The sequence below is a fragment of the Phalacrocorax carbo genome, chromosome 8 (genome assembly GCF_963921805.1).
Source record: "Phalacrocorax carbo chromosome 8, bPhaCar2.1, whole genome shotgun sequence".
Taxonomy (NCBI): domain Eukaryota; kingdom Metazoa; phylum Chordata; class Aves; order Suliformes; family Phalacrocoracidae; genus Phalacrocorax; species Phalacrocorax carbo.
This window is the reverse complement of record NC_087520.1, coordinates 524561-552384: the sequence shown is the minus strand read 5'-3', so window position 1 is coordinate 552384 and position 27824 is coordinate 524561. Positions and strand designations below refer to the sequence as shown.

Below are 27824 nucleotides of genomic sequence, written 5' to 3'. Positions count from 1 at the left end.
CAGGCCTCAGTCTGGACGGAGTTAGGATCAGAAGGGTCTTTGAAGGAACACCTTCGCCAGGAAGGGGTGAGGACGGAGGGTGGTGCAGAGGCATGAAGGAGTTTCTCCTCGGGTTAAGAGGGACACCTCTGCCAGCCTGGGGAAGGAGAGGAGCCTTTTCTCTTTGACAGGCTCAGCCATCCTGTGCCTTCTCTCTGTCTGCGGAGTAAAGCCTGGCTGAAAGACTGACCAGGGCAGCGTCTGACTGAATCTGGTCCCTGAGGCATCGTGGCTACACCCTGTGAATAGTTCTGTCCGCTTGTGAGCCTGCACTCCACCAAGAGAGAACTGGAGACGCCAAACCACAACTTCATCACCTCAGAAGATGGAGGTACAAGCGCTAGATCCTGCTCCTGCTGCACATCATATATGGAGGGTTCTTGTATACTACATTGGCTGCCTTAGCCACTCCGAGAGGACTGAGGCAGGAGTCGGGCTCTTGCCTGGGTTCTCTTGGTGCTGCTGGTGATTTACCCTGTAACACAGTTATTTAAACTCTCCAGACCTCAGTTTCACCCCAAGTTAATTATATGCATCTGATAATTGGTCTGAGAAACAGTTCTGTACAAGTTTCCTTCTTTATATATGGTTTGCAATGGAGAACAATACATAGCACCCTGGTGTGGCATTCTTTTTTTTAAATTTTTTTTCTCTCATTAGTCCTTATATGACCTTCCCTAAAGCAGCAAGGTTTGATTCTCCACTGAATTACTTATTCCAGTAGAACAATCCAAAGTTACTTATTCAGAATATCTTAAGGAGTTGTGCCTTTGGACAAAGTCAACATGAAAACAAATCTTCAGAGACATTTTCAAAGAAAGAACTCTAGAGTTGGTCTGAGTTATCTATTGGGATAATTTTATCTGCTTAGAACTGCAGAGAAAATTTTTAAAAATAAGTAGATGTAATAATTTAGCCTGGGGTGTCATCACCTACTGCCCAGTCCTTCCTGCTTGACCCTTCCACCCGCATCCTCAGCCTTACGACATTCTTGGTCAAGGCATCAGGAGCCATGGCAAGGCACTCCCCACAGCGTTTCTTTTTCGCTAGATACAGAGCGGGCAGAGTCTGCAGCCCGTCATCTCAAAACCAGCCGTAAGCATACATCCCTGCAGAGTTTGTCTGGATTTTCCTGTTGGCTCACGGATAAGGCTGGTTATTCAGTCTATGCACACAGACTCAAATTAGATGAATGAGTCCAAAGAAAGCTGGGTGACAGGAAGGGTGTTTTTCCTCATTAACTCACCCTGGTTAGGGTGCACGAGGGAAATCGCTGTGGTTCCACACAGGGGAGTAGCAGCAGCGTGAAACTGATCCCGCGGAGCTGTCCGGGCAACTGCAGACGGTTCACAAAACTCCCCGATAGTTCACACGCAGCAGAGGCGCACGCAGTCCTATCTATCACACGGGGCCATAAATCAGCATGAACAAGCACTCTGTATGGGAGAAGTCCCACTGAAGTCTCAGTGAACACAGACCTGATACTTTGCATTCCTACCCAGAAAATACAAAGTTCAAACAGTGCTGAGAGCATTTCGTTTACCCCAAATAGCTGCAGAGCTGTTCTGCCGAGACCTGAACACAGGCTTCACTGAATGAGGGGAAGGGCGCTGGTAACCAAAGGCAGGCAGCGCTAGATACGGTTTTTCATTTTATTGGGAACATACAGATGAATTAAAGGCCACATTTACAAACTCCATAAACCTGAAAAACGCGCAGCACCGTAACTAGAAAGTCCTCCTTAAGCCGGTCCTGCTGCTCGCTTACTTGCCCGATTAGCGCAGCGTTAACAGCCAAGCACCAGCGACAGCAGTGAACCGTCGCTCTCCGGACACGCCGAGCCCTTCCTGCGCCTTCCCCCGGGATGCCCGAGGGGAGCGGCGGCCCCGTCCCACCCGCGGCCCCGTCCCACCCGCGGCCCCCCGTCCCACCCGCGGCCCCCCGTCCCACCCGCGGCCCCGTCCCACCCGCGGCCCCCCGTCCCACCCGCGGCCCTACCTTCCGCGTGGCAGCTGGCGGCGAGGACGGCGCTCGGCGCCCTGAAGATGTAAGGCAGATAGCGCGAGAAGCATTTCATCTTCCAAACCCGTAATTAAAAAAAAAAAAAAGGGGGGGGATAGAACCATACAAAGCTAAAAAAAAAAAAACCCAAACCACTAAAAAATAAAGAAGAAAATAACGCAACCCCTCCTCAATCCATGACGATTTGGCGGTGCCCAGGCAGCCTACGCGGCAGAGGCGGCGGGCGCTCGCTGCTGGGGCTGCCTGGCGGGGAGAGCCGGCCGGGCGGCCCCGGAGCTGCCGGCCCCCATGCTCCCGGCCCCCATGCTCCCGGCCCCCATGCTCCCGGCCCCGCGGAGCGCTCCAGCCCGGCAGCTCCGCCGCCGCCTCGGCTGACGCGCGGCCGGGATCGCTGACTAAGCTCGTCCTGCCCGCGAACACACCCCCGCAGCACCGCGCCCCGCCGCCCGGCCTCGCAGGCTCGGCTCGGCCCCGCCGCCCGGCCCGGCCCGGCCCGGTCCGGCTCGGCTCGGCTCGGCTCGGCACGGCACGGCACGGCTCGGCTCGGCTCGGTACGGCTCGGCTCGGCTCGGCTCGGCACGGCTCGGCTCGGCTCGGCTCGGCACGGCACGGCACGGCTCGGCTCGGCTCGGTACGGCTCGGCTCGGCTCGGCTCGGCACGGCTCGGCTCGGCTCGGCTCGGCACGGCTCGGTACGGCACGGCACGGCACGGCTCGGCTCGCCTCGGCACGGCTCGGCTCGGCACGGCTCGGTACGGCACGGCACGGCACGGCTCGGCTCGGCTCGGCACGGCTCGGCTCGGCTCGGTACGGCACGGCTCGGCTCGGCTCGGCTCGGCTCGGCTCGGCTCGGCACGGCCCAACCCGGGCATGGCTCGGCACGGCCCCGGCACGGCACGGACCGCACCAGCCCGCGCACGGCTCGGCACGGCCCCGGCACGGCCCCGGCACGGCCCCGGCACGGCAGGCTGCCCCGCGTCCGGGGGCGCCGGGAGGGCTGCCGGGAGGAACGGGCGGGCCCCGCTCCGCCGCAGCCGCGGTGCGTGGCAGCGCTCGCTCTCCCCGCGGCGCTGGCGGCGGGCCCGCTCTCTGCGGGAAGCGGCCGGTGCCCGGCGGCAGGGATGCGGCGCCCGGTTGGAAGAGGCGCGACGGCCCGGCGAGGCCCGGCGGCCCTGCTGGGCGGCGGGGGCTGGCGAGCCGATCGTGCCGGGGGTCCGAGCAGCCCCGCTCCCCGCCCGCGGCCGCTCGGAACGCGTGTTCGGACAGCGGTAACCAGAAAAGCACCTGCAGACCTCAGTATGCAAACCAAACCATAGACTGAAAAGGCATTTTGCTAGATCATGGATTCTTCTGAGGCAGTGCTCCTAATTCAGACTCTCCAATACCCACTTGAGCCTGCAGCATTTAAGCAGTGCAACAGACCTCGATCAATATTGCTGCTGTAAGGCAGAAATCTCTCACAGCTAAGCGTGCTCCAAACTCGCTCTGCCACAGCCTGCTCAGGTGCGCATAACGGAAAACATCACGGTATCAAGAGGGCAGGTTGGAAGGAAACAAGGTGATAAGCTGCTGATGCTCACACCCCCCGTTTTTCCGCCATTTAATTACTCCACAGACAAGTTTTCGCTTTAGGACCAAACCACACACTGCTCTTGCCTGCTGCTGTTGCCTCACGTGGAGCACTGGGTCATTTTGCTGTTTGCTTGCATCATTTGGGTGCAGCCTGTCTAATTTTGCTGTCATTGGCATATGACGGCACGATTGCATTTATGCCAAAGAGATGCAAAGCACCTCTGCTGGTGAAGAGAGGAGCCTTTCATTTCACTTTAATATCTTTCCCTTTATTCAAAATCCCCTCTCTGGATGTGGAAAAAAAAAATCCAGGTCTGGGCTGCAAGCAACGCAAAGCCTTCCTGCTTAGAGATGACGGCTCACTCTGACCGCCTCGGGCAGAAGTGAAGGCTGAAGGTTAAGTACTGTTGTGTATCTCAAGTCCGTCCCACGGAACACGATACAAAATATAGTATTTTATAAAGCACCCTTCATGGAAAGCCACTTCATTTGTTCACGTGTGACTTGCGCAATGAGATTATTTAATACACTAGACTGGAAATGTAAAGGACTGCTCTGAAGCGAAGGCTGCTGTTCAACTGCACCCAGAAACTACATCCAGGTTTACCTGAGAAAGTGATGAATATCATCTCCAGCTGAAATTGCAGAGGAAAGTTAGGTGCGGTAAGCACACCACAGACATGAAAACAGCAGTTACATCTCTCTAATGATCACAGCGGCTCAGTTACCACTGTCATAAGAGTGTACAGCAAAACCTGGAAAAGAATGTGAATTTCCAAGCAGCTATAGTCTGGAGCCGGGATGCCTTTAGAGAAGGCTAGGGCCACCCCTAAGTACGGCCAGCTGAGAACAGCTCTGGAGAAACCACTGACCTTCTACAAAGGAGAGAAGAGTGTATTACTGTTCCAGTTAGGACCTTTCCGTTCTCAGCGTGCAGCTTACGCTCTGCGCGGGCAGGTGCTTACCGTGAGAAGAGGGCAGCACATGCTGTGCTCCCTGAGGATGGCAACTTCAGAGCCACGCTCTGTGGTCACAGGCATGGTCATGCACTGCACACAGACCATCCTGCTCATTCTCCCACGTGGAATTCCACGCCAGACAACAATCTTGCTGCAACCCCGATCCTCACAGTCGCAGCACTGGGCTTGTGTAACTCACTCTGGGAGCAGAGCACTGGAGGTTTCTTCCACCACTGGAGCTGAACGGATGAACTGAACTGTGAGGTGTTGACCTGCCTGCTCTTCCAAGGGAGAGGAAAACTGAGCGCTCCGACACCAGTCCCAGTCCCTCAGCTGACCAGACTCAGCTCTCTTTGGTCCAGCGCTTAAGAGCCCACAAAGAGATTTGCCCCAGTTCTGCTTACACGATCTTCACTACGGCTTTAGGAAGAGGACTGTATTTCCTCCTAATCCCTCCTCCCTTTATGCCTTGTTAACTATTTAGATGGCATCCCTGTAGTTTCTGTGTCTGTCTCCATCACCTCCTTATGGATGTAGACATAGATCACGGAGAGTTAGAGGTTATGTGAGCCTCTGGGATAAGTATTATCCACACGGAGCTGCACAGCGACTTGCTTCAGGTTTGCCCAGGAACTCAGAGCCAGCTTGAAACAGAAGCCATATCTGAGACCTACTTGTAGGGCTGAAATCTGCAAACACTGTGCTTCTCTTCCACCATGCGCATGGATGTAATGGATTCCATTGTACATGACAGAAAAAATATTTTTTCCACTTAAAAATAGACATGAACATTCCCTAAGAAACAGATTAATTCTACCTCATTAAAATAGTGTTAAAAAAAAAAGCCCAAACACCACATTACTGTGGCTTGGATCTATTTAAATATTTATACTCAGCTTTTATGTTCCATTAACAAACTGAGTTTCACTTTACATGCAGAAATTGGGATATATAGTTGAGCTTAATTAGCAAACAACACAAAAAGGAAACCAACATGTAAGAACAGAAACCAGGCTGTGAGCCAGCTTGGTGAGCCTGCAGACCCCACCTCAACACTGAAATCTTTGATCTGGAGTTACTGGTGACACATTTGGATGAACGTGGCAAACATAGGCATGTGCAAGCAGACAATAAAAATCTCAGACCCACTGGAAACGGCTGTTGGTCATGGAGCTTGCTAGGATCTGGTGACATTCCAACTGCAAGCCATTGCAAACACCAGGCAGAACGTCTGACTTCATTAGGACCATTTTAATTTAGCCATTACTCTTTACGTGATATTCCTCCATTTGATAACTTTGTTATATGTATGCTTTACACCTGACTAAATTAATACAACCAAGATTTAAATGCTGGATGCCTGGACTCCTAGTCTGAAGCACAGAGCCCGCATGCATGGCAGCCCCAAATCCTGTAAGGCTGCCCCTCCTGACCTCTGCAGCCACTGTGCGACTCTCCCTTGTACTGAGCCCCTCAACAAGCACTGGGGCAGTTCCCATGGCCATGGTAGTTCTACACTGTGAATCTCGAGGCTTAAGAGGACTAGAGGAAATCCCACTTCTCAAAATTGCACAACTCTGGTTTCTACACTACACTGCTAATTATCAATATATCAAAATAAGGCGAGATCTCTAAAACTTGCTTCCTGTTAGTAGTAATAACATACAGTTCAAAGCACTGTGGCACCACGGTGGCAATCAGCAACATCATTTACTTCATATTTAACATTGAAATCCGTGTTTGTCTGAGTAGCTGAAAGATGTCGCAGGCCTCCCACCTATGCATAAGAGAGCTCATTCATTCGCATGGTTGTGTAAGAGAGTTAAAGGATCCATTACGCCACTGGTTTCAGCAGGACAAGGACTACGTGCTACGATACCATATTCCAAGTTAAGGAAAGCGACGGACAAGGAAAGAAGAAAATGAGAGAGTTTGTGTGTATCTCTGTTCGTGCGGCTTTACATGTGCATGGAAAAGAGCAAGCATATTATCAGAGAATTAATACAGAATTATTCTCCGCAACTTTTTAAGTATCATTTGAAAGCCAGAATGGCAATTCATCCTGCTGAGGGAGGCAGGCTCTTCTACATTTAAGGATGCAGAACATTGTAAACATAATAGTAACATCTCCTTTCACCTGACCGAACACAACTGCGTGCATTCCAATAACTAACGAAATTACATTTTGTAAATTCAGGATGCTTGGACGTTACCAAGAGTTCTGAATGTCAAAAATGTGTCACAAAGACTAGCACAAAAGTGACAAATTATGGATAAACTTCTGATTTCTGTAAGGCCTCTATGATATAAACACATTTATGACATCTAATTCGTGTGTACGTCCATCCGTAATCACACGCACACATTCACATACAAACACAAAACCAGCATAACAACCAAAAGCCCAATCCCATGCCTAAAATACTCTCCTGAGCTTGCTGCTCAGTCATGGTGAGGCCATTTGTAACCTATCATTTTATTAATTCTGAACTAGCGAGCAAGTACTCTTGACCACTTAAAATGGTTTTCAGATTCTACCGTAGAAGCTCAAACCACTTGTAAACATTTTTGTAAAAAAACACCTCAGCAAAAAAATGTTGTGGCTTTAACCACAATGGCATATTTTTTCCCTTAGAGATTTAACAAATTGATAAATATTCTTCTGAGTTTTGTGCCCCACTGTTGTCTCTCAAGGTTAAAGACTGAATGAAACCCTCCTCTGCAAAAGCAGCATCAGACAGAACTGCCACCAAAGCGAAAGAGATGACAGCACTAGACAGAATCACATTCCCACCAGGAGAAGTCAGAGCTCTGCTGTCAAAGGCTTGGGCTGACTCAGTCATCTTCCTCAGTCTTATGAGACTGTGCTTTTAAAGAAAGCATCACACTTCAGGAAATACAACAAAATAGAATAAATATATCTAATAGGCCAACTCAGTTCCTGCATTTATTATCTTAATATCTACATCAGGACCTGTCAGCAGTAGCACTTTTAGCAACACTTTCCCAGGCATTGGTGCACTTGTTAGTAAGCTCTTTCCCCAGCATTATTCTCATGTCCAATACTATTCAGTTGGAGGGCTGAAATGCTACTAGCAGTGCCTACGCTCTGGTTTCAGGCAGAAAACATCAGCACAGCTCTGCCAGTGCAACTAAGTCTTGATGGGCAGCACCCTGACACGCTATATTCCAGATATCGCCTGTCCATCGCGCGGCCGATCTGCAGTGGGATCCCAGAGAGCCCAGCTCACCTCCTCTGGTGCTCCAAACAAAACATGACAGAAATTTATGTGCAAATATAAAAGGTCACTGTAGTAACGCAAACCAACCTGCTCTGCACACGGCAACGCGGGATTTCATCACTGTTTGGCCAGCCTCCCGCCGGCACAAAACCATTGCCTATTCTGGGAGGGTTAAGAGAAGAGGAATGTGATAAAGGTTTCCTTTATCCTTGAGGGATAAAGAGCATAAGGGAATAAAATGTGAAACGGAAAGGGAAAGGAATTAATGGATTAATGGGCAACGCAATAGGAGAAATGAAGATGAAAGTGTGAAATAAAAAATGTAGGAAAATGACCAGTAAGAAGTTTAAACCAGAGCAATCATAGGAAGAACAGAACTGCATAAATTCAACTTTTAAGTCAGGAAAATTTAATGCATTTATTTCTTTTCAATTGTCCATGTTTTTGCAGTCCACATGTTGGCTAAATGTCAAACAGATGCGCTTGCAGAGAGAGAAGTGCCTAAGTGACTGATGAGTGCAAATAATCCTGACAGATACTGAGTGTGAAAATGGATGTCTGTGCTCCTAAATCCCCCCAGCTGCCTGCATCGATCCCTCCCACGTAGATACATATCTGTAGAACTGCTCTTTATTTTAACTCCCAATACAAGAATGAGTACCAAGTTATGTTACCTCGAAACAGAATCCAACTGATTCCAGTGAAGGATGTTACAGTGGGAGAGGCTGTCTCGTAATTCCCTGAAAAATTCTGTAAATAACAGCCGAAAACCAAAAGGAAATACATTTCAAAGACAACCGATATGATTAAGCCATAATGCCTTCAAATGAATTTTCTGCATCAATAGCTAATTTTAGAGGCTCAACTCTTTCAAATTCATAAGAACATAATGAAGGCAGAAACGAAGAGAGCGTAACTTAGCTCTTCGCCAGCAGCTTCCGACAACAAAATGTGAACAACCCCCTGCACACTGATTAAGCGAGATGTATGTGACAACTAAGTTCTTTTTGATCACAGCAACGAAAGGAAAAATAAACTTACCTTCTGTCACCCCAATGTCTAGAGTTCCTTTTACTTGACTGAAGCACCACAGCACATCCTGCATGAGGTTTCCAAATCCTGCCAGGGAAACACACGCAGAAAGAAGGTAAGATACAATTGCATTTGTGTATAGCTTGTCCTTTTTTAAATGAACATACACATGCACCTACAAATTGGCACACAAATATCTAGAGTCCCTGCATGAAGATAAATATTTGCTCACCTGTTATCATTCTTCCATACAATGTGCAAAGCTAAAGCTGCAAAACCGAAAACATTATGTCCGTGTTATGAATCGCCTGTCTGTCTTCTCCGTACCATGGCAGGGCTATTTCGAAAGCGGTGCAATTGGAGTCAGTCCCCTCTACATCACTGGCAGCATCACAGAAGAGTCAGGAGGCCCTGTAGTCATGGTCTTTGTCACAGCCTCTCTTCATCAGAATACTAATGCCCTCGATCATTTCCAGCACTGTTAAAGAGAGAGCGAAACAGAGAAAAAGAGAACCACTCCTACTACCACAACAATTTTTTTTCCAATTTGTGGTCCGTGTAGTTGCGAACTGCTTGGCAACGAACCCAAGCAGAATGAAGCCTCTTTAAGGGACATCATAATATTATAATCAAAACTTGCCTGGAATCAGAAGTGCACTGCAGTTGCTTTAAAATACTACAGGCATTTCTGTTATAAGGCATCTTACTAAGCTGTAGCTCTCTCAGCTGTGCTTGCTGCTGTAGCAATACTGTTAAGCCACTCTAAGAGAAATTAGGATTTTATCTACTGCTGCTTCTTGTTTTCTTGACAGCTCAGCAGAATTTCCCTTTCTGGAATGCAGTTTTCACTGTAGCACAAAAAATCCACTGCCTCAAAGGACAACTCGCTTCCTTTTATCCTAACACAAATTTTATCTCAAAACAATTTCCAAACATGAAGAAAGCAGCACAGCGGAGCCCTGAGGACAGGAATTACTGTCTTACCTGTCTTACACACCGGTGAAATGTGGCACAAAAAAATGTGCCTTGCAGTCAGCAAGCGTGATACTGAACTCGGTCACAGGGTCAGGCTACGGGAGACTCAAACTTGTTACTTCCCTGCAAAAGAAAAGGAAAATATGGGACTGGGAGACAACGTACAGCTGGAGATAGAACTGAGTTAATGGACTATCCAATGGCCTACCCAAATGTCTTTGTGAGATTTCTGTCTGGTTTTATTTATATAGTTTTTTGTATATTAATACAGGTCAATATATATCATACATATTAAGAGTAATATAATAATCTTCAATACATAATAGATACAAAGTCCAGAATGAGCTTTATTGGATGATTCAAGACAAATACAGGGCAAAATTGGAGTTTTAAGAGTACAAAAAGACCTGGAATCTGAGGGTATGAGACAGTTTGATAAGATTATGAAAGAATATTGAGTTTAGTGAGATTCATAGCTTGAGATGTCTGAACAATGGGAACAGATACAAAATATGACCAGAAGATGTGGGAAAAAAGGCATCTACAAAAACAGGTCCTAACATTATTGCATAAACTTGAATGTCTCATAAATTCTGCTGGAATATTTTAAAAGCAGGTGGACAACACGGTGGCTGAGAGGAGCAGTATCATGATGCCCACAGCTCTCTGTGTTATTACCAAATTTCACTCAGATAAACTCCTCAAAGAAAAAATAGTGACTTCAAATTCCTCCTCCTAGTCTGGGAGTCTGATGACACCTAACAAGTTTCTGAAAACAGGGATTTTTGTGTTTTCCAGTACCTTGGCTGCTTGCAGGGGCGGAGATGTACAGAAGGACACAGACAGCACGACACCCCCCGCGGTGGTTTCCTTACTGGCCGCTTGCCCGGCTCCACTCAGCAGTGTTTGCAGCTCTCGTTTAAGAAAAGCTTCTCAGTATCAGAGCAGGTTTTTTTTTCATGAAAGGCAAAAATGATGTTCTAGAGTAATTATGTATAACTCTCAACTTTCTCAAGAGCCCTGGAAAGTGACACCTTTGACATTGTGCTTGCTGTGGTGAACGGCCGGGCTGCTGTGAGATCAACAGGCCTTCTGTCAATTCACCGGGCTGTCTTATGAAGCAGCTGCCAGTACAGACTCACAGTTTTAATTCAGATGACAAGCAAAGGCAGCATCTCATGTGGTCTTGCTTGGGTTCAGTAGGCTTTATTTTAAAAGATTTCTACTGATAAAAATGCTTCTATTTACAGCAACCGACGATCCTGGCGCCTTTTCTAGCGAGAGGAAGGGTGAGAGACCCAACTGTGCGCAGAAGGCTGCTCACTGAGGGCAGCCCTCGCCCCCAGCGCTCCGCCGACCCCAGGGACCGCTCCAGGACTCGGCCCCTGGGCTCCGCCGGCCGCCGGGGCTGCTCCGACCCTCGGCCCTAGGGCTCCGCCGGCCGCCGAGGCTGCTCCGGGACTCGGCCCCTGGGCTCCGCCGGCCCCCGGGACTGCTCCGACCCTCGGCCCCTGGGCGCCGCCGGCCGCCGGGACTGCTCCGGGACTCGGCCCCTGGGCGCCGCCGGCCGCCGAGGCTGCTCCGGGACTCGGCCCCAAGGGCTCCGCCGGCCGCCGGGGCTGCTCCGGGACTCGGCCCCTGGGCGCCGCCGGCCGCCGGGGCTGCTCCGGGACTCGGCCCCTGGGCTCCGCCGGCCGCCGGGGCTGCTCCGACCCTCGGCCCTAGGGCTCCGCCGGCCGCCACGGCTGCTCCGGGACTCGGCCCCAGGGCTCCAGCCCTCGGCCCTGGGCCGCCGCAACTGGACCGCGCAGAGGCGGCCTCAGGGCTGCCGCGCCCGCCTGCGCCACGGCAGCCTCTCCCTTCAGATGAGGAATTGGGTGTTTAGTTCTTCAAGAAAATGTCAACGTTTCCAGGAAGGGATTTTTTTTTAAAAAAAAAAAAATGATTTTTCCGCTGGGAATGGCTTCCCGCCGACGGCCGGCTCCAAGCAGCCCGCCCCCGCCGGGGTTCCCGCCGGGGCCTGCTCCCCTCCTGCCACGCGCCTCTCGCCACTAAGCTCTGACCGGGGGCCCGGCACGGCCGAGCTCCCGCCCGCCGCCAGCGCGACACCGCCCGCGGCCCGCACGGCCCGCACGGCCCGCACGGCCCGCCGCCACCAGCGCCTCAGCGGCGAGCGCCGCATGCGCGCCCGGCGCCGGTCCCAGGCTGCGGGGCGGGGAGCACAGCCCGGCCCGGCCCAGGCTGCGGGGTGCTGCCGTGATCCGCTCCTCGGCTGGGCGCGCCCGGAGCTCAGGGGTAACGGGGAAACGCCTGGGCCGCCCTCCGGGGGGGCCGCGAGGGCAGGTCGGAGCGGCCCCGGGCCCTGCCCCGCCGCTCCTGCCCGTTGGCCCCCGCCCCGGCACGGCCCTGCTCCGGCTGCAGCGGCCCCGTCTCCCGCGGCCGCTGCCCGGGGCAGCTGGAGGCCGGCCCGCCGCCGCGGGCTGCCGCCTCTCGCTTGTGAAGGGCGGTGTTTGGTACGAAGGCGTGCGGTGCCCGGGGCGTCCCGGCTGCCGTGCGCGGCCGCGGGAGCAGCGCGCCTTCAGCCGCGGTGTTCCCTGGCCCCCGGGCCGGGCTCGGGCGGTCTGTGGGGGTTGTGCCGCTGGCGTGTCCCCGGGGCCCGCAGAGCGCGGGTCTCGCCTCCCCGCCGTGCGGGCGAGCGGGCCGCGGGGCGGCTGGCAGCGGGCACCCGGCACCGCCCCGAAGGAGGGTCCCGGTGCCTTCCCTTCGGTGCCAGATGAGGGGTGGCAGCAGCGGGCCCCGCCGTGCGCTCCGAGCCGTGCCGTTCTCCGGAGAGCAGATCGCTCGCCCGGCGAGCAGTGAGTCGGTGATCCCACGCTCAGCAGGGACACGAGAATTTACTTCAGTGTTGGGCAAGCCTGGGTGCTCGGTGGTTTTCCACTAATCAAGTACCCTGAAGCTGGCCACCTCGTTATATTTATACAATAAGTCTGTACATATTCTGCCTATCTAGTACATATTCATTCTAATCTACATAGGTTGTGTAATGGCATTAAGTCACTCCTCTTGGCACCGCTTCAGATCCTTCTGCACACGCCTTCCTCTCTTCGGGGGTCTTAGTGGAGATCATAGAATCATAGAATCATGGAATCGTTAAGGTTGGAAAAGACCTTAAGATCATCGAGTCCAACCGCTAACCTGTCACTGCCAAGTCCACCACTAAACCATATCCTCAAGCACCACGTCTGCCCTTCTTTTGAATACCTCCAGGGATGGAGACTCCCCCACCTCTCTGGGCAGCCTGTGCCAATGCCTGACAACCCTTTCGGTGAAGAATTTTTTCCTAATATCCAACCTAAACTTCCCCTGGCACAGCTTGAGGCCATTTCCTCTTGTCCTATCGCTTGTTACTAGGGAGAAGAGACCGACCCTCGCCTCGCTACAACCTCCTTTCAGATAGCTGTAGAGAGCGATAAGGTCTCCCCTCAGCCTCCTCTTCTCCAGACTAAACAACCACAGCTCCCTCAGCCGCTCCTCATAAGACTTGTTCTCTAGACCCTTCACCAACTTCGCTGCCCTTCTCTGGACACGCTCCAGTGCCTCGATATCCTTGTAGTGAGGGGCCCAAACCTGAGCCCAGCATTCGAGGTGGGGCCTCCCCAGGGCCGAGCACAGGGGCCCCATCCCTGCCCGGCCCCTGCTGGCCACACCAGTGCTGACACAAGCCCGGGGGCTGGTGGCCTCCTTGGCCACCCGGGCACTGCTGGCTCATGCCCAGCCGGCTGTCAGCCCGCACCCCCAGGGCCTTCTCCGCCGGGCACTTCCCAGCCCCTCTGCCCCAGGCCTGGGGCGCTGCCTGGGGTTGGTGTGACCCAAGGGCAGGACCCAGCAGTCCAGCAGGTCCAGCCAGTGTTTAACCCAGCGCAGAGTGCACTTGTCCAAGCCATCAGCACCCAGCTGCTCCAGGAGAATGCTGTGGGAGACAGTGTCAAAGGCCTTACTAAAGTCCAAGGAGACAACGTCCGCAGCCTTCCCCTCATCCACTAAGCGGGTCACCTTATCATAGAAGGAGACCAGGTTAGTGAGGCAGGACCTCCCTTTCATAAACCCATGCTGGCTGGGCCCGATCCCCTGGTTGTCCCGCATGTGCTGCGTAATGGCATTCAAGATGATCTGCTCCATGACCTTTCCCGGCACCGAGGTCAGGCAGACAGGCCTGTAGTTCCCCAGATCCTCCTTCCGACCCTTCTTGTAGAGGGGCGTCACATTCGCTAGCTTCCAGTCATCTGGGACCTCCCTGGTTGACCAGGGCTGCTGATAAATAATGGACACTGGCTTGGCGAGCTCCTCTGCCAGCTCCCTCAGTATCCTCGTGTGGATCCCATCTGGCGCCATGGACTTGTGAACATCCAGGTGAAGGAGCAGGTCGGTGACTGCCACCTCTTCAACAACTGGGACTTCATTCTGCATACCATCTCCATCTCCCAACACAGGGGCCTGACAACCCCAAGGATGACCAGTCTGACTATTAAAGACTGAGGCAAAGAAAGCATTAAGTACCTCAGCCTTCTCCTCATCTTTCGTGGCAAGGTTACCTTCTGCATCCAACAAAGGAGGGAGATTCTCCCTGGCCCTCCTTTTGTCACTGATATATTTATAAAAATATTTTTTGTTATCTTTAACGGTGGTGGCCAGTTTAAGTCCCAGCTGGGCCTTTGCCTTTCTAATCTTTTCCCTGCATAACCTCACAACACCCTTGTAGTCCTCCTGAGTCACCTGCCCCTTCTTCCAAAGGTGGTAAGCTCTCCTTTTTTTCTTGAGTCCCAGCCAAAGCTCCCTATTCAGCCAAGCCGGCCTTCTCCCCCGCCTGCTCGACTTACGGCACACGGGGACACCCTGCTCCTGCGCCTTTGAGACGTCCTTCTTTAGTAACATCCAGCCTTCCTGGACTTCTTTGCCCTTCAGGACTGCCTCTCAAGGGACTCTGTCAAGATCCCCCATCCCTAAGCTTAGGTTAAATATTAAAGGAGTCTAGATTAATGCTAATTAAACACACACAATACCTGTTCTTTCCAAGGAGGGGCTGTTCTCTTACATCGGTGCCATCGGGCTCGAAGGACCGAAGCCGGAGGATGGCTGCTGCAGGCCCCGCACGCCTGCGAGCTCCTCGGGCGCGGCTGTAGGGTACCGGCAGAGCGGTGCCTCCGCAGGTGCCTCGCTGGGCTCCCCCCCTCCCCGCGTTACCAGAACAGGGGGTCCTGGTGCCAGAGTCCCCCCACCAGCCCCTGCGCAGTGGGCTCCTCAGGAGGGGTTTGTCCCTGGTTAGATCGTGGTGTGCTCCGCAGCGCTTAACCTTTTCTGTGCGTGTGTTCTGGGTGAAAGCTGTTCCCTTTGACCTCCCTGATAACGGTTCTGTCTGTCTCAAGAATAACTACTCAAGCATCTGTAAATAATGGCAGCCCATTCTTCTTTAAAATTTTACTGTGCAAGGTGGAGTATGGGGTCCAGCTGCTGCAGGCTTTGCTGCTGGGCTCCTCAGTGGAAGACGGAATTACCATGGAAGATGGTCCCTGTTTGAGAGACGTCACTAATAATTCGCTGTCTGTAATGAAGCGTTTCCGTAACTCTCACCTGAGGCTCAGTAGCAGGGGCTGAGCATGGGGCTGAGCACAGGGCTGGTAGAGGTAACTCGGTGTTTTGTGCTTTCCTTCAGGCTTTCTAGGTTTCATCCCAAACCAGTAGACTTCTGTTACCAGTGGTCAGAAAAATTCTTGAAGTTTAATACATGGATATGCAACTCTTAACAATGAGTACTGCATAATACCGTCATGCATAAGGGTTGGCTAGCTCAGTCGCTCAGAGCTTTTCAGTTATGGAAGAACAGATCAGCAATAACGTTTGGGTCCTGTCTGCTTCACTAGGCACCCATTAAAATTCTGGTCTTTAGTCACTATTTATACAGTAGGAGTTACACTGGGAGTACTTCAGGGTCAATTCCTCACTTTCAGACGGGCATGACTCTCGCTGCCAAGGTCACAGCTAAGTAAACACCAATACATCGCCAGGAGGAAAAAGTGCCATAACAGAAACGAGGGAAAGATTCAAGACTCTTGTGCATTGCTACTGCACTAGCGTAACTCTCTTGCTGGGTAACATCCAATGTAATGTTTGGGATTTTTAAAATTTTAAATGTAATTAATTTTAAAATTCTCAACAGAGAGATTCTGGAGTTTGAGGGTGGACTTGTTTCCCAAGAGAAATGCTGCTTTTTAAATCAGAAGATAGAAGGTCTGCCACCTGTTTCCACATGTATTGAAACATGAAATAAAGAATAATTTAAGAACTGCAGAGGTGGGGTTTTTTTGCCAAAAAATAGGTCTTTCAGCTAGCTGTTGTCTTAACTGGGCGGTGTTGTGCGCAGCTGAGCGCTAGCGTAGGCGAAGGCAGTTGCTGATCGTGGCCGGTTGCCCCTGAGGAAGGGAAGTCCGAGAGCTGCGGTGCTCAGCAGCCGGGGCCAGGTGAGCGGTGGCCCTTAGCCACGGCGGTGCTTTGGCAGCTGGGTGTCGGACATGGGCCAGAGGGAGGGTACGGCGCTGGAGTCCTGTCCACTGGTGTAGCTGGTTTCACCATGACTAGATTTACCCATCAGGGAAATACTATAATTCTGAAATTACTTGCTTTTGCAAATGACCGAGTTTCTCAGATTGCCAGAAGATGACTTTTTCTAAGGGAATAGATTTCCCTGGCTCGTATTTACTCAGAGTTTTCCCTGAAGGATAGGAGGGAGAACATTTATGCCAGTTAGTTCATACAAATCAACAGCTGTTATAGCATTTTTTTTTCCTCAGCAATTTGAAGTGTGAATTATAAAAACTGGAAGCAAATATGGCAATCAAGCCCATCTGGGACAAGAATATTTTTATATGTAGGATTTTCTTTACATAGTCATGACAACAGTGAGACCTATGATTCTCTAACCTAAGCAAACCTGCGAACAAAACCCTCTTTTTCTAACCGTTGTGATGAGGTTTATACTGTTGTTATTTCCGTGTTTATAACATTTCTGTTATTTACTGTTTTGTCATTACAGGGACACTGTAAGAGTTAGCCCCTCATTTTACTTCGATAGTCATTATTTGGTGACATTTGTCTGAAAGACTGTGTGGCTTTGTTGAGTGAAGGCCTGCTGTGTCCCCAGGTGCTCTAGATCAAGGTATAGGGTTTTGTGTGTGAGTGGGCATGAGTACGTGCACGTGTGCTCTAGGACTTGCCAAGCTCTCAGTTACGTCTGCCGCCTCGCCTTGTCTCCTGAGTGACCACCAGATTAATTTGAGTCTTTGATCCTGATTTTTTACGTTTGCTAACCTGTAAATGCCTTACACTGCAGCTTTGTTAATGTCAGTTTAATGTCTATGTGTGTGATAGATGTCTAACGTTTTTAATGGTGTTCAGTTACTAGCATTTTGCAAAGATTTCTATGCCTATATACACATCTGTCTCGTTTTAGATGATTGTTTTGAAGAAGCCACAAACAACCATGTGTTTGATGACATTTTCTCCATATTTTCAAAGCATTTCTCAGGAACAGCTGCTGCTGAAGACATTAACAAAGAGTTTTTAGCAGTGGGAATGTGAAGTTGGACATCTGAACTCTTCAAAATACTAAGCACCTACAAAAGAAAAGCCAGTTATATACAAGGTGTGTGTATATATATATATATATAAAGGTCACGAGCACATGATTATGCACACTGTTTTTACAGCTGAAATGTAATCTCACAGGTGTCTAAGACATTGAGAAAAATTATCCAGAATTCCTGATTTCCATTTTTAATCTCTGCTGTGGCATGGCTTCCTGTCTTCTCTAAAAGTTGAGTCCAGACAGATACACGACAAGCGTCCCAGATAACAGAATCAGGATCCTCTTAGCTTGCATTCAAGCAGTCCTTTACGGTTGGGTGTAAGCTTGCTAGGAATTTCACTGTGGGCCTAGAAATAATATGAGAGCTGGTTAAAGATGCACCAGCAAAGCCTTATTAATAACTTCCAATAACTGCTTTCCCTAACCCACATCAATGTCTTGGAAAAAAAACCCCATATTCTGCCTTGACCAAGAGTGCCCCTGAAATCGGGTCGTGCCTGGGTAGCCCTTGCTGGAGGGGGCACGGCCGACCCCAGCGCCGCGCCGGATGCCGTGCCAGCGGCGGTTGCACCCATCTGGCGCCCTGAGCCCGGGAGCGGTGCTGCGGAGTCACCCCTGGGGCTCGGGATGCTGCCGCTACCGTCTGGCTGAGACCGCAGAGGCGGAACTGTACGGGAGGAAATACATCAGGGGAAAGCTGTACGTGGGGGAAAGGGAGAGGGCGAGGGTGAAATATCCGCATACAGGCAGCGGAAGGACTGACGCTTTCCAGAGGCTCTGTGATGCTTGTTGGAGGTCAGACTGAAGCTTTGACAGGAGCGACAGTGGGTCTCTTCAACATCGGGGCAGTTTGCAGGTTTCTGCCTCGGGTCTTTGCTGGCATAAATGTTGCTCGGCAAATTTTTCACCCAGCAGTCTTTGCCAGGTTTTGTTCCTGTCCTTGCCACTGCAGTGCTCGTGTTCACACCAGGGATCACGTATTCCTGCTTTGTGCTGGAAGTGCTGAGAGCAGCAGAGAGGGTTTCTTGGCCCTTGGGGCATCCTGACTCCTAGAGCACAAATACTGCAGTATTACAGATACCAGGGTAGAAAAAAAGCCTTTAGTACGGAGCACCCATTTGATATGTTGGGGAGGATGGATTTAAAGAATGCTGTTGTCTTTTTTAAGTTTTATTGCTGACTTCACTTCTGCAAACTCTCTGTGGACCATGTGGACATCACCTGTAATTCTTGGACTTGTTTCTTTCAAAACACCAGTTCTTCCTGTAAGGACAGGGTTTCTCTAATAAAGGACACGTCTTGTGATACTGATGTATAAAAAAAACTTGCCTGCAAGCTTGGTCTCTCTCTTCCCTGCAAGCAAATTAAATGCCTTTTTATTCTAAGAATTTGAAGAACTCTTTTAAAAATCAAATATGCCTGGGGAAAGGCTGCACATGGATATTGATTAGTTTTATGATGTCTGCTGCTAGCTGCATTGCATTCAGTCCTGAAACGAAATGAGTCATGAATGCTGTACAGCAGTGGGAGAGCATCTATTTGAGTTGCATATGACAGTCTATTAATATTGATGGGACTGGGTGATGTACGCAGAGAATGTGTCCCGGTGTGTGAGGGTATGATATGTGCTGGGTAAAAGGAGTGGGAGCAGGAATGCTTTTTCCTTCCCAGCCCGCGTATTGACACATCGTGTGACCATAAAACAGAGTTAAGTTCTACATGCATCTGTTCTCACTGCTGTAAAACCGAACTCATTGGCTGTTAGAGTTATCGTTAACATTCCGGCTCCCCGGAGGAGAGCTGTTACACACGCGCTGTTTATTTTGTGCACAAAGCTATTCATAAAGCAGAAACTTACTTAAAACTTTACTTAAAACTTTTGTTTCCATACTATGATTTTCCCGTAATTGTTTTTCACAATGTAAATAGCACGGAAAGGCTATTAAACGATCAAGAAAATGAAGGTTAGGTGGTTTTCGTTGTGGAAGAAGAGAAACATGCAAATGAAATGAGGTGGATTTCCTTTTGTATCTGTCCGTGCCAGCAAATAGGCTCCCCGTATTCCAGTAAGTCGAGCTGGAGGAAGGGAATGTGTGGGGCATAACCGACTGTGAAAGCAAGGCTGAATTAAGGGAAAGCCCTCGGTACGGGGAGCACAAGCCGGGGCAGCGTGAAAGGGCTGGTGAGGATCCCCGCACCAAAGAGAGCACAGCTTCTCAGGGAGGGGCTGGGGAGGGGAACAGCCTCCATAAACCACTGCAGCCTGCCCCTTATGTCTCCCTTAATCTTACCATTAATATAGTAAAGCTTTTATCCAGGAGTCTTCTCGGTAGAGCGCGTCCTCCCTCTGGAGTAACTGGAGTCTGAAATCCTTTCTGCCTTAAATTCTAGTGACCCCTAGCTGAAGAGCCCTAGCACTTCACACGCTGTAGCCATGAAAAGCTTATTATTCAGCGTCTTTTCCAAACCGGAGCTCTAACAGGAATCTTGCAGGGTTTGATGTGTTTTAAAATCCTCTTCTCATTCGGGCTCCCGGATACTGTGGTTTGCATTACGAAAAGGATGTCCAAGGTGTTTTCAGAACAGGCCACCTAGCAGCGCATAGCACGAGTGGGTGTGCTGTGCCAAAGGTCGTGGGAGTCTGTGAATTGGGTAAGCCTCACCCCCCTTTCTTTTTTTTAAGTTGGATGTGCTTGAGAGTAGCAATTTTAAAATCACAATACTTTTTAAAACATAATTCACCCATTATACTGCCAAGGTATCAGCAGTTTTGCATGGCTTTAGATGTTTTGTGATGTTCGTTGGCTGAAACCCAGGCGTGCTTCCTGCTACATTGCTGCACTCTGTGTCGGGATGCTTTGGTGTGACAGAGTTGACCGTGCTCTTTTTTCTCCCCCCTTTGCCAGTTACTTCATAAACACAGGTATAACTGTTGCAATTTAACAAACTACAGGCAAGGCATGTAATTTGTTGGACGCACGCTTATATCCCTTCGTGAAAGTGAGCAGCTGTTTCCCACCAGTTCTTGTAGGAGTAAGCAGATGGCATCCTTCATCCTGCGGTCTTCGGAAGAAAGACCAGGGGTGGACAATGCTCTTGGCCCTGTGAGCCACGGGCAAATCTTGCAGTTTAAAGTTATAACTCGGGTGTTGTTGAGTGCCGGTGCAAGGAAGAGCTCTGGAAATACTTCAGAGGCAGAAGATAACATAGGTTCTTCATTGGTCTGCTGCTTCGGTGACGGGCGGTGTAGGGGGAAAATACGGTGTCTTGGGTAGGTCAGCTCAGCAGCCACTTGCGGCTTGTTCCCTCTCACCTGTACACATGGTACTGGAGCCACAAATTAAGCCCAGTGTGGCCTGAATCTCTAGTTCTTCTCAGGAGAAAAGCAGTTGAATGACAGTATGCAAACGTAATGGGATGTGTGTCAGTTGGGAAAACCAGACGAAGCAACTGAATCCTTAGCCACGGCTGCCCTCCTTGTTGGACGGGTCCACATGATGACGTTTTGGACTCCTGAGCTGCTGAAATTCTGCTTACTAGCATCCAGCCTGCTTCCATTGCTTGTCCCGTGCCGCTCGGTGTGCGGTGAAAGAAGGTTGTAGGAGTGGATTTTTTTTTTTATTTTATTGATGTTTTGAAAAAGCATGGCTGAGTTGCTGTCGTGCTTCAGTGTAAAATGTGTTCATCTGATTCGTGTCAATATGGAACAATGCTGGGGTCACACGGTGAAGTGTGACCCTCTAACATTTGACCGTTCCGTTTGTGCTTGTGTAACCGAGGGCCGTTCAATTGACTTGTTAACTGTCTTAATGGTTGGAATGTTGATTGGCGATTTGTTAAGTTAATTGTTAAGAAAGAATTTTAGTTAGGAGTAGAAACTAACACCTGAGAATTTTAACAAGATAATAAATAACGCTTAGGCCAGACAAGAGGGCGTTAGCAATGAGTGCTTCATTGACAAGAAGCCTCCTAAAAGGATACAATTCAGTAGAACTTCAAGGACTCACAGTGGAAACACCCTGCTACAAAGGAGAGTGCCAAGATAAGGGAAGGCCACAAATCAGCCAGTAATGATAACAGGGAACTTCTTGGCTCAGAAGGCGCTGAAGCATGGAAACTGGGGGAAGGGTAATTCCGGCAGGGGGAGAGTGCGACCACCGACCCAATTCAGGACCAAAAAGACTTGCCCCCCCACAGCCGTAAAGAGCACGCGGGCTAATCTACATGGCAAGCGTGGCTAATTTAACTACGGCTGACCGACGGCAAGTGGGATGCTCATCACTGACCAATGAGTGTAAACTTAGGCATGTTTTTTACTAATTGTTATTAATTAAGTAACTGAATATAAACCCTGTAATTTTGTATGACGGGATGCACGTTAGGCGGAAGAATCCCCCGTGCATCCAGCGCTGCTTGCTTGCCTCTATTCAATAAATTGTACACTTTTAATTGGAATTCCGTTTAAGGCTAAATTAATTATCACATTCAGGGACAAATTTGTCCCCATGCAGAGGGCCAGCTAACAGTCCCACTGCCGGCTATCCTTCGCTGCTTAAACGAGCGTAAATGAGACCTAATGCCAAAGTGATGTGCAAGTTTCACCTTTGGCAGCTTTTAACAGACATAATGGTCTTTTGCTCAGAAGTGTTCACTAGAGATTTTCTTGGTTTTTTTAGGGTTTGGGGGATTTTCTTTTCTTTTTTTTTTTTTTTTTTTTAAGGCAGTTTAACTGAAAGAGGAAAACATGGCTGTGCACTGATGGTGATTTAGCAGGTGGTTTAGCTTTTTAAAGGTACTGTTAATGGGCTCTAACTGCATTTGTTACCAGGCTGCCAAAAGCTAAAACTGTTCAGAAGGAGATTAGTTTAACCCCAGCAACGCCCTCCTCTGCCTTTCAGGCCTGCAGTTAAGCTCTCAGCCCAGGGACAGAACCTGGTACTTGCCAGCCGAATTCTGCATTTCAGCCTGAGCGCGCTCTACGCACAGTGGAGAAGGGTCAGCCCTACCCTGAAACGGTGGAGGACGACCAAAGCCATCCAGGGCAAACCAGCTCGAGGGTGATACAGTGTGATGGCTGTCAAAAAGCAAGCTCAGTTTACTCGGATCATTATTACAGAAACCAGATACAGGATGCAGGGTATCACTTAGGTCAAAGCCTTGTGCCTCTTTAGTGGCTTTTCCAGAAGTTTGCTTTGTTCTGGTATGTAACTGCTATTTGATATTTTACTCAACTGAACTCTAATACAAATATGCACAGCATAAAGTGTTGCATGCTAAAGAGCCCAAGCATGTCCTGGTGGATCTTCAGCTGGCACTGATGAAATGCCACGTGGCCCCTTAGTGTTATTCTAACAGCATTTTTGAAGAAACCCTGCCGTTTATAGTGCATCAGGAGCTGGTAGCGGAGGCATGTAGTTGCTGCATCAGAGCACAGTCCCTAAAAGGCAGTGAGGAGCCTTTCCTGCTAAAAGTTCTGGGGAATAATTACGTTGCATTTGTATGAACTCAGGAAGCTGAACAATGGGTTAAAGAGAGAAGGAAAAATATAAAGCTGCAGTGCAAGGTGATTATGCAAAAAAATTAACAAGAACGGATTGATTTCTGTTGTGAAGTCGAATGAGAACAGCTGACGAGTGTGTGAATGGGCCCCGCACCCTTCCGGGGAAGACCCTGCTGCAGATTGCTCGCTTGGGAAGTGCAGTTTTCTCACCTTAAAGGAAACATTTGTCTGAAAATTAGAAGTTTGCAGAATACTGACTAACCCGCATCCCCAGCTCCGTGCTGCCATCAGCAGGGGTTGGTTTGGTTCCTTCCATGGCAGGGGGAATGCCCGAGTGCGTCCTTATTCTGCGCTGTCTCTCCAAAGGCCCGAAAGAGACATTTGCACATTTGCACAGGGTTTAGAAGAGCTGTGAGCGAGCTGTGCACATGGAGGACAGAAGCCAAATGGTTTCTGCTTTTGGCAGTAGCAGCTGGCAGCGTGCAGGTCCCTTTGTGGGCTCTGGATTCCTCTGGCACACCAGTGAGGTAAAGGAGCACTTTGCAACGCAGGCCTGGTACAAGAATAGAGGTTGGATGAGATATTCCTGACCCAGGGCCAGAGACATGAGAAGTCCTGGGGGATGCAGCTGACATCCCAGATACCATGATGCCAGCAGCAAAGCTTCTGCTATGTTGACTCCCTCATCTCCCAAACTGTTTAACATTTTCTTCTTTTCTGGTTAAAGTTAAGACCCAGAATAGACAGGAAATACCCATACCTGAGTTCTCTTGGTGATGGGAGGAATTTGGACTTTATACCTCCTGAGCGAGGACTATTTTGATTCTTGAGGATAAAGGTAGCAATTGTATCTATCAAATATAAACTGAAAAAACCCCTCCAAACCCTAACAGCGCTTTTCATTGTTTAGCTTATCCATCTCTGCCTAGAGCTTTCCAAAGCCTTTTATTCAAGCCAATGTATTATATTGGCACTGTTTTACATGATCTGCTGAAGACAACAATCTTTTTGTGCTCTGTCACACTTGAAGCTGTGTCCTTGGAGGAGTCGTCTTCTCTCATGATTTTTCTTAAGCAAATGTCATCTCTCATTACTTTTAAGAGCCCTTCGGAGGAATAATATCATTCCTCCCTGCCCCCTGGGAGGGTTCACAGTCTGTTTATTAATAGACAGTAGTTAGATCCTCAGCTGGAATAAATGAGTCCTTGCTTCCATATGGGTTAGACGGGTCACCTAACACCAGGGACAGATTTGCCCATCCAGAAAAACCTTGCTCCCCACTGTGGGAGAGACGGTGCTGCTGGAGGGCAGCGCTGGGTGTCTGTGCCTCTGCGTAGCACTGCGAGCAGCGAAGGGGACAGGCTCCAGGAGCTGCCGCTGCTGGGGGTTTAGGAAGCGTGAGCTGTCGGCTCCCCACTTGTGACTCCCCACGAGCAGACTTCACCTTCCAGCCATGGCTCTGGGTGCAGGTATCTGAACCAAGAAGATGTTGCTCTCCATGTTAGCCCTAGAAAGGAGAGCATCAGTCAGCAGTGACTCTCTGTAGCTAATGGCAGAACTGCTGTCTCTGCATGGAGACCTCGCCCCTCCAGCACTGAGTGGGCACAGGCAGCTGCAGGAGTTTTTTGATGGGCTGAAAGCACTGGGGAAACTAAATGAAGTAGATTAAACTATTCAACATACCAGTTTTAAGCTAAATTAAATATGTATATTGATACCTATACTTTTAAACAAGTGTCCGACTGCAAAGCATACAAAATACCTCTAATTCAGTAGAACTTAGGGTGCCCATGTGAAAGTGAGCCCACTTTGACTGTGAGAGATGCCAGCACTGGATATTAAAATCTGACACATGGAAGACATATCATAATGTTAAAGTTCACCAGGGGGTTACAGCTGAGATAGGGCTGCTAAGTATAATCTCACTTCTTTTAGGGCTTAAGGTTCCAGGAAATAAATATGGCTAAACTTCTCCATTTTTATAAGCCGTTGCTAAAAATTAGTTTGGTACTTGAAACAAAAATACAGTTGGCTGAATAGTTAAAATTGTAAAAGAGTAAAAGAGAATAAAACTTTTTTTTTTTTTTTTAAATTCCATGGCAGCAATTCAGTGCTTTGCTCCCTCCGACCTCTGCAGAGCCTGGGGGCTTTGTCCTGGGCGCCCAGGCTGCGGCGGGAGGGCAGGATTTTGGCACGCCGGCGGAGGCACAGAGGGCGTTGCATTTGTTGCAGGAGCCTCCCGGAGAAGAGGGCTCTGCCTTGCCTCTTCTCCATTAGAAGGCACCAGAGATCTACTGCCGGGCAGCCGTGGTGCTCCGCCGTCACGCCCGGGGAAGGCTGGATGTGGCCGTTCTGCGCGGCGGGTGCCGCCGTGAGCCCGCGCCCCCGCCCCGAGCGCCTGCTTGGCGTGTTTCGGGGCGCGCACGCCCCGCCGCGCCTCAGCTTCTTCTGTTGCCCAGCGATGCCCGTGTGCGGTGGGAGTCTGCGGCGGGACCGGGCATCTGCTGCTGCTGCGCGCCTGAATCCCGATCTCCTCCGGTCTACCTGCTAGGAAGTGTTGGTTTTGTTGTAAGAAACCCGAGGAAAATCTGTACAAGTGTCTCTGATGTAAGCTTTAAAGAGTATTTTGGACATGTCGCTCCTAGGTACACATAGGCCGGGGGGTGGCTTCATTTTCCTTCCAGGCAGGTAGCTCTCTGGATTCAGCTGCGACAGTTCCAGATGCCATATATTGCATCTAAGAGGAAATTTCCAGCACTTCCCCTAGGTTTTGAAGTTGGACAAACAGATGTCTGTAGAAATGGGAGGAGTACGCGAGTATGACCGTGGGTAGCAGAAAAGAGAATGGCAGTTCATTATTGCCTAATCTGTCTGTATACAGTGCCCCTACTTTGTGCAGGAGGTTGGTAGCATCTTGCACAGGTAAGTGAATTAGTTCAGTAAATGGGTGTCTGCTTTGGGAACAAAGTCCCTTTTTCTATTCCCACTGAAAAAAAATTCCTCTACTTGGGATGTGCCTCCTGCTTCTGTGCTGACAGAGCAGGAAAGGTCCATTTCTTCAGAAAACTGGGGGGAAAGTGTTACTGATTTTTTTTTTTTTAAGTCTTTTTATCGCGGATGAAACAAAGCCCCAGCTGAAGGAGGTGAGACTCTCTTTTTACCATGGAAAATGAACCCGACGCCAGCTTTCAGCCGCTCTGAGCCAAGCAGCGTTTCCCTGTTCCCAGCGGTGCTGCTGGGACGTGCCGCTGCCGGCCGGGGACAGCGGTGGCCTGCTCCTCGGAAGCTGTTGCAAGAGCTGCCTTCTGCCCTGTCATCTGCTGTTTCTTTGGCCTGCTCTGGAATTGGGCTTCACTATTTTATTTCTGTCAGTGTGCAGAGGTATGAAACTCTGCAGGTGACCTGCTCTGCAGGGAACAACTGCCAATTAACACTTTCGTAACGTTGTCACATCTGATGCCACTAACTACTGTTTTTGTCCCGGCTTCTAGCTTTTGTTGAAAATAAGATCTTAAGAATAATGTTCAGAGAAGAATTCGAATGACTTAAGGTAGAAGTTTAAAAATTTCATTTAAATTGCTAATGTGAAAGATGAAATAGAAAGGATCCTCAATCCAGCAAATTTTAGTCTGTTCAGGAAAAGGTGCTTTGAACATGCAAAAGACTGTGAGTGGATGCTCTGAAAGGTAAAGTCTGACCTTGGCAGGGAAGGGAGTCTCAGGCTTCTCCCATTGCTGGGGCTGTAGATAAATCACTAAACATTCCCTGCATCATGAACTTGCTATATCCTCCCCACCGGAGATGCTTTTATTTCAGCCACTTTGTTGTTTCTGTGCGATAACTGCTGGATCCCCATCCTCGTTGTAGGGGTGTGCAGGTCGTCTCCCAGGGACGGGAGCTGGGGTCCTTCTGACAGAGAGCTGACCTGTCCCCAAGGCCCTGGCAAGTGTCCTTACCCCTGGGCTGGGAGGCGAGGACGCGTCCCCCGGTCCAGCTCTGCAGTCAGCCCAGCCTCTTTCTTCTTCTGCAGCCCATGCGTTTATTTTCCAGACAATTTTATTTGGTGCATTGGACTAAAATTCAGAGAGTTTTAGGAGAACCCAAGCTGTGTTTCAGTGTGTTGGTTCTTCTCCAGGCAATACATGAATAGGGCTAAAATTTGGTAATTAATCCGACGTCTAGCTGCGCTGGGGCAGGGACTGCTCTCCCTAGGAGCCCCAGGAGCCCGAGCTCCAGGCACTCGGGAACGAGACGGGAAAAGCCAGCGTCCAAAGAATGTGCACGATGGGATGGGGAATGTGTGGTGCCTGCCTTTTTACGGGATCCTCTCAAACAGGGATGTGTCAGGACAGGGGGGGCGGCCCGCCGGGGCTCTCTCTTGCAAAGAGCAAAATAACTCGGGACCTTGCTTTACTCCGGGGTGTAAGGGGGGGCCCCCCCGAAGGCGGGGAGGCGCAGCAGAGGTTAGAGTCCGGCAATTCCCAGCCGCGCAGCGCCCTGCGGACTGGCCCCTCCCCGCCTTGCTCTGAGACAGGGCGCACCTGGGCGGGGGGGGTGTCAGAGCCTGGACCCCCCCTTACCAAAAGCACTAAAACTCTACGGCGTCACATGGGTTAGAAACAAGGAGTAAAGCCCAGGGCGAGCAGCAGCGAAGGGAGCGCTCGGGGGCGCGCCTCGGGGCGGCGCAGGGCCCTTCCCCCGCCGCGGGGGGGGGATGTCGCCGGCGCTCCCGGGGCGGTGACGAGCCGCCCCTCCCGCCCGCGCGGCGGCCCCGGGGGGTGGCGGCGTGTTCGGGGCGCGGCCCCACGCGTGGGCTTCGGCAGGCACCTCCCGCCGCCGCCCCCG

General features: G+C 50.3%; 1 protein-coding gene across 2 annotated transcripts in view; it reads right to left on the bottom strand.

Annotated features, from left to right (window-relative positions):
- Positions 1–9281, bottom strand: part of PPP2R2B (protein phosphatase 2 regulatory subunit Bbeta) — a 114765-nt gene extending 105484 nt beyond the window's left edge. The window contains exons 1-2 of one of the 2 annotated variants that reach the window (XM_064458204.1): positions 9098–9281; positions 8875–8952 (exon numbers count right to left, since the gene is read on the bottom strand). In XM_064458204.1, the coding sequence (XP_064314274.1) occupies positions 8875–8952; positions 9098–9107 (88 nt within the window). In that variant the 5' untranslated portion in view covers positions 9108–9281. Of the gene's footprint in view, positions 1–2037; positions 2457–8874; positions 8953–9097 lie in introns of those variants that run through there. The other variant, XM_064458205.1, reaches the window with a different exon arrangement.
- Positions 9282–27824: the final 18543 nt, after the last annotated feature.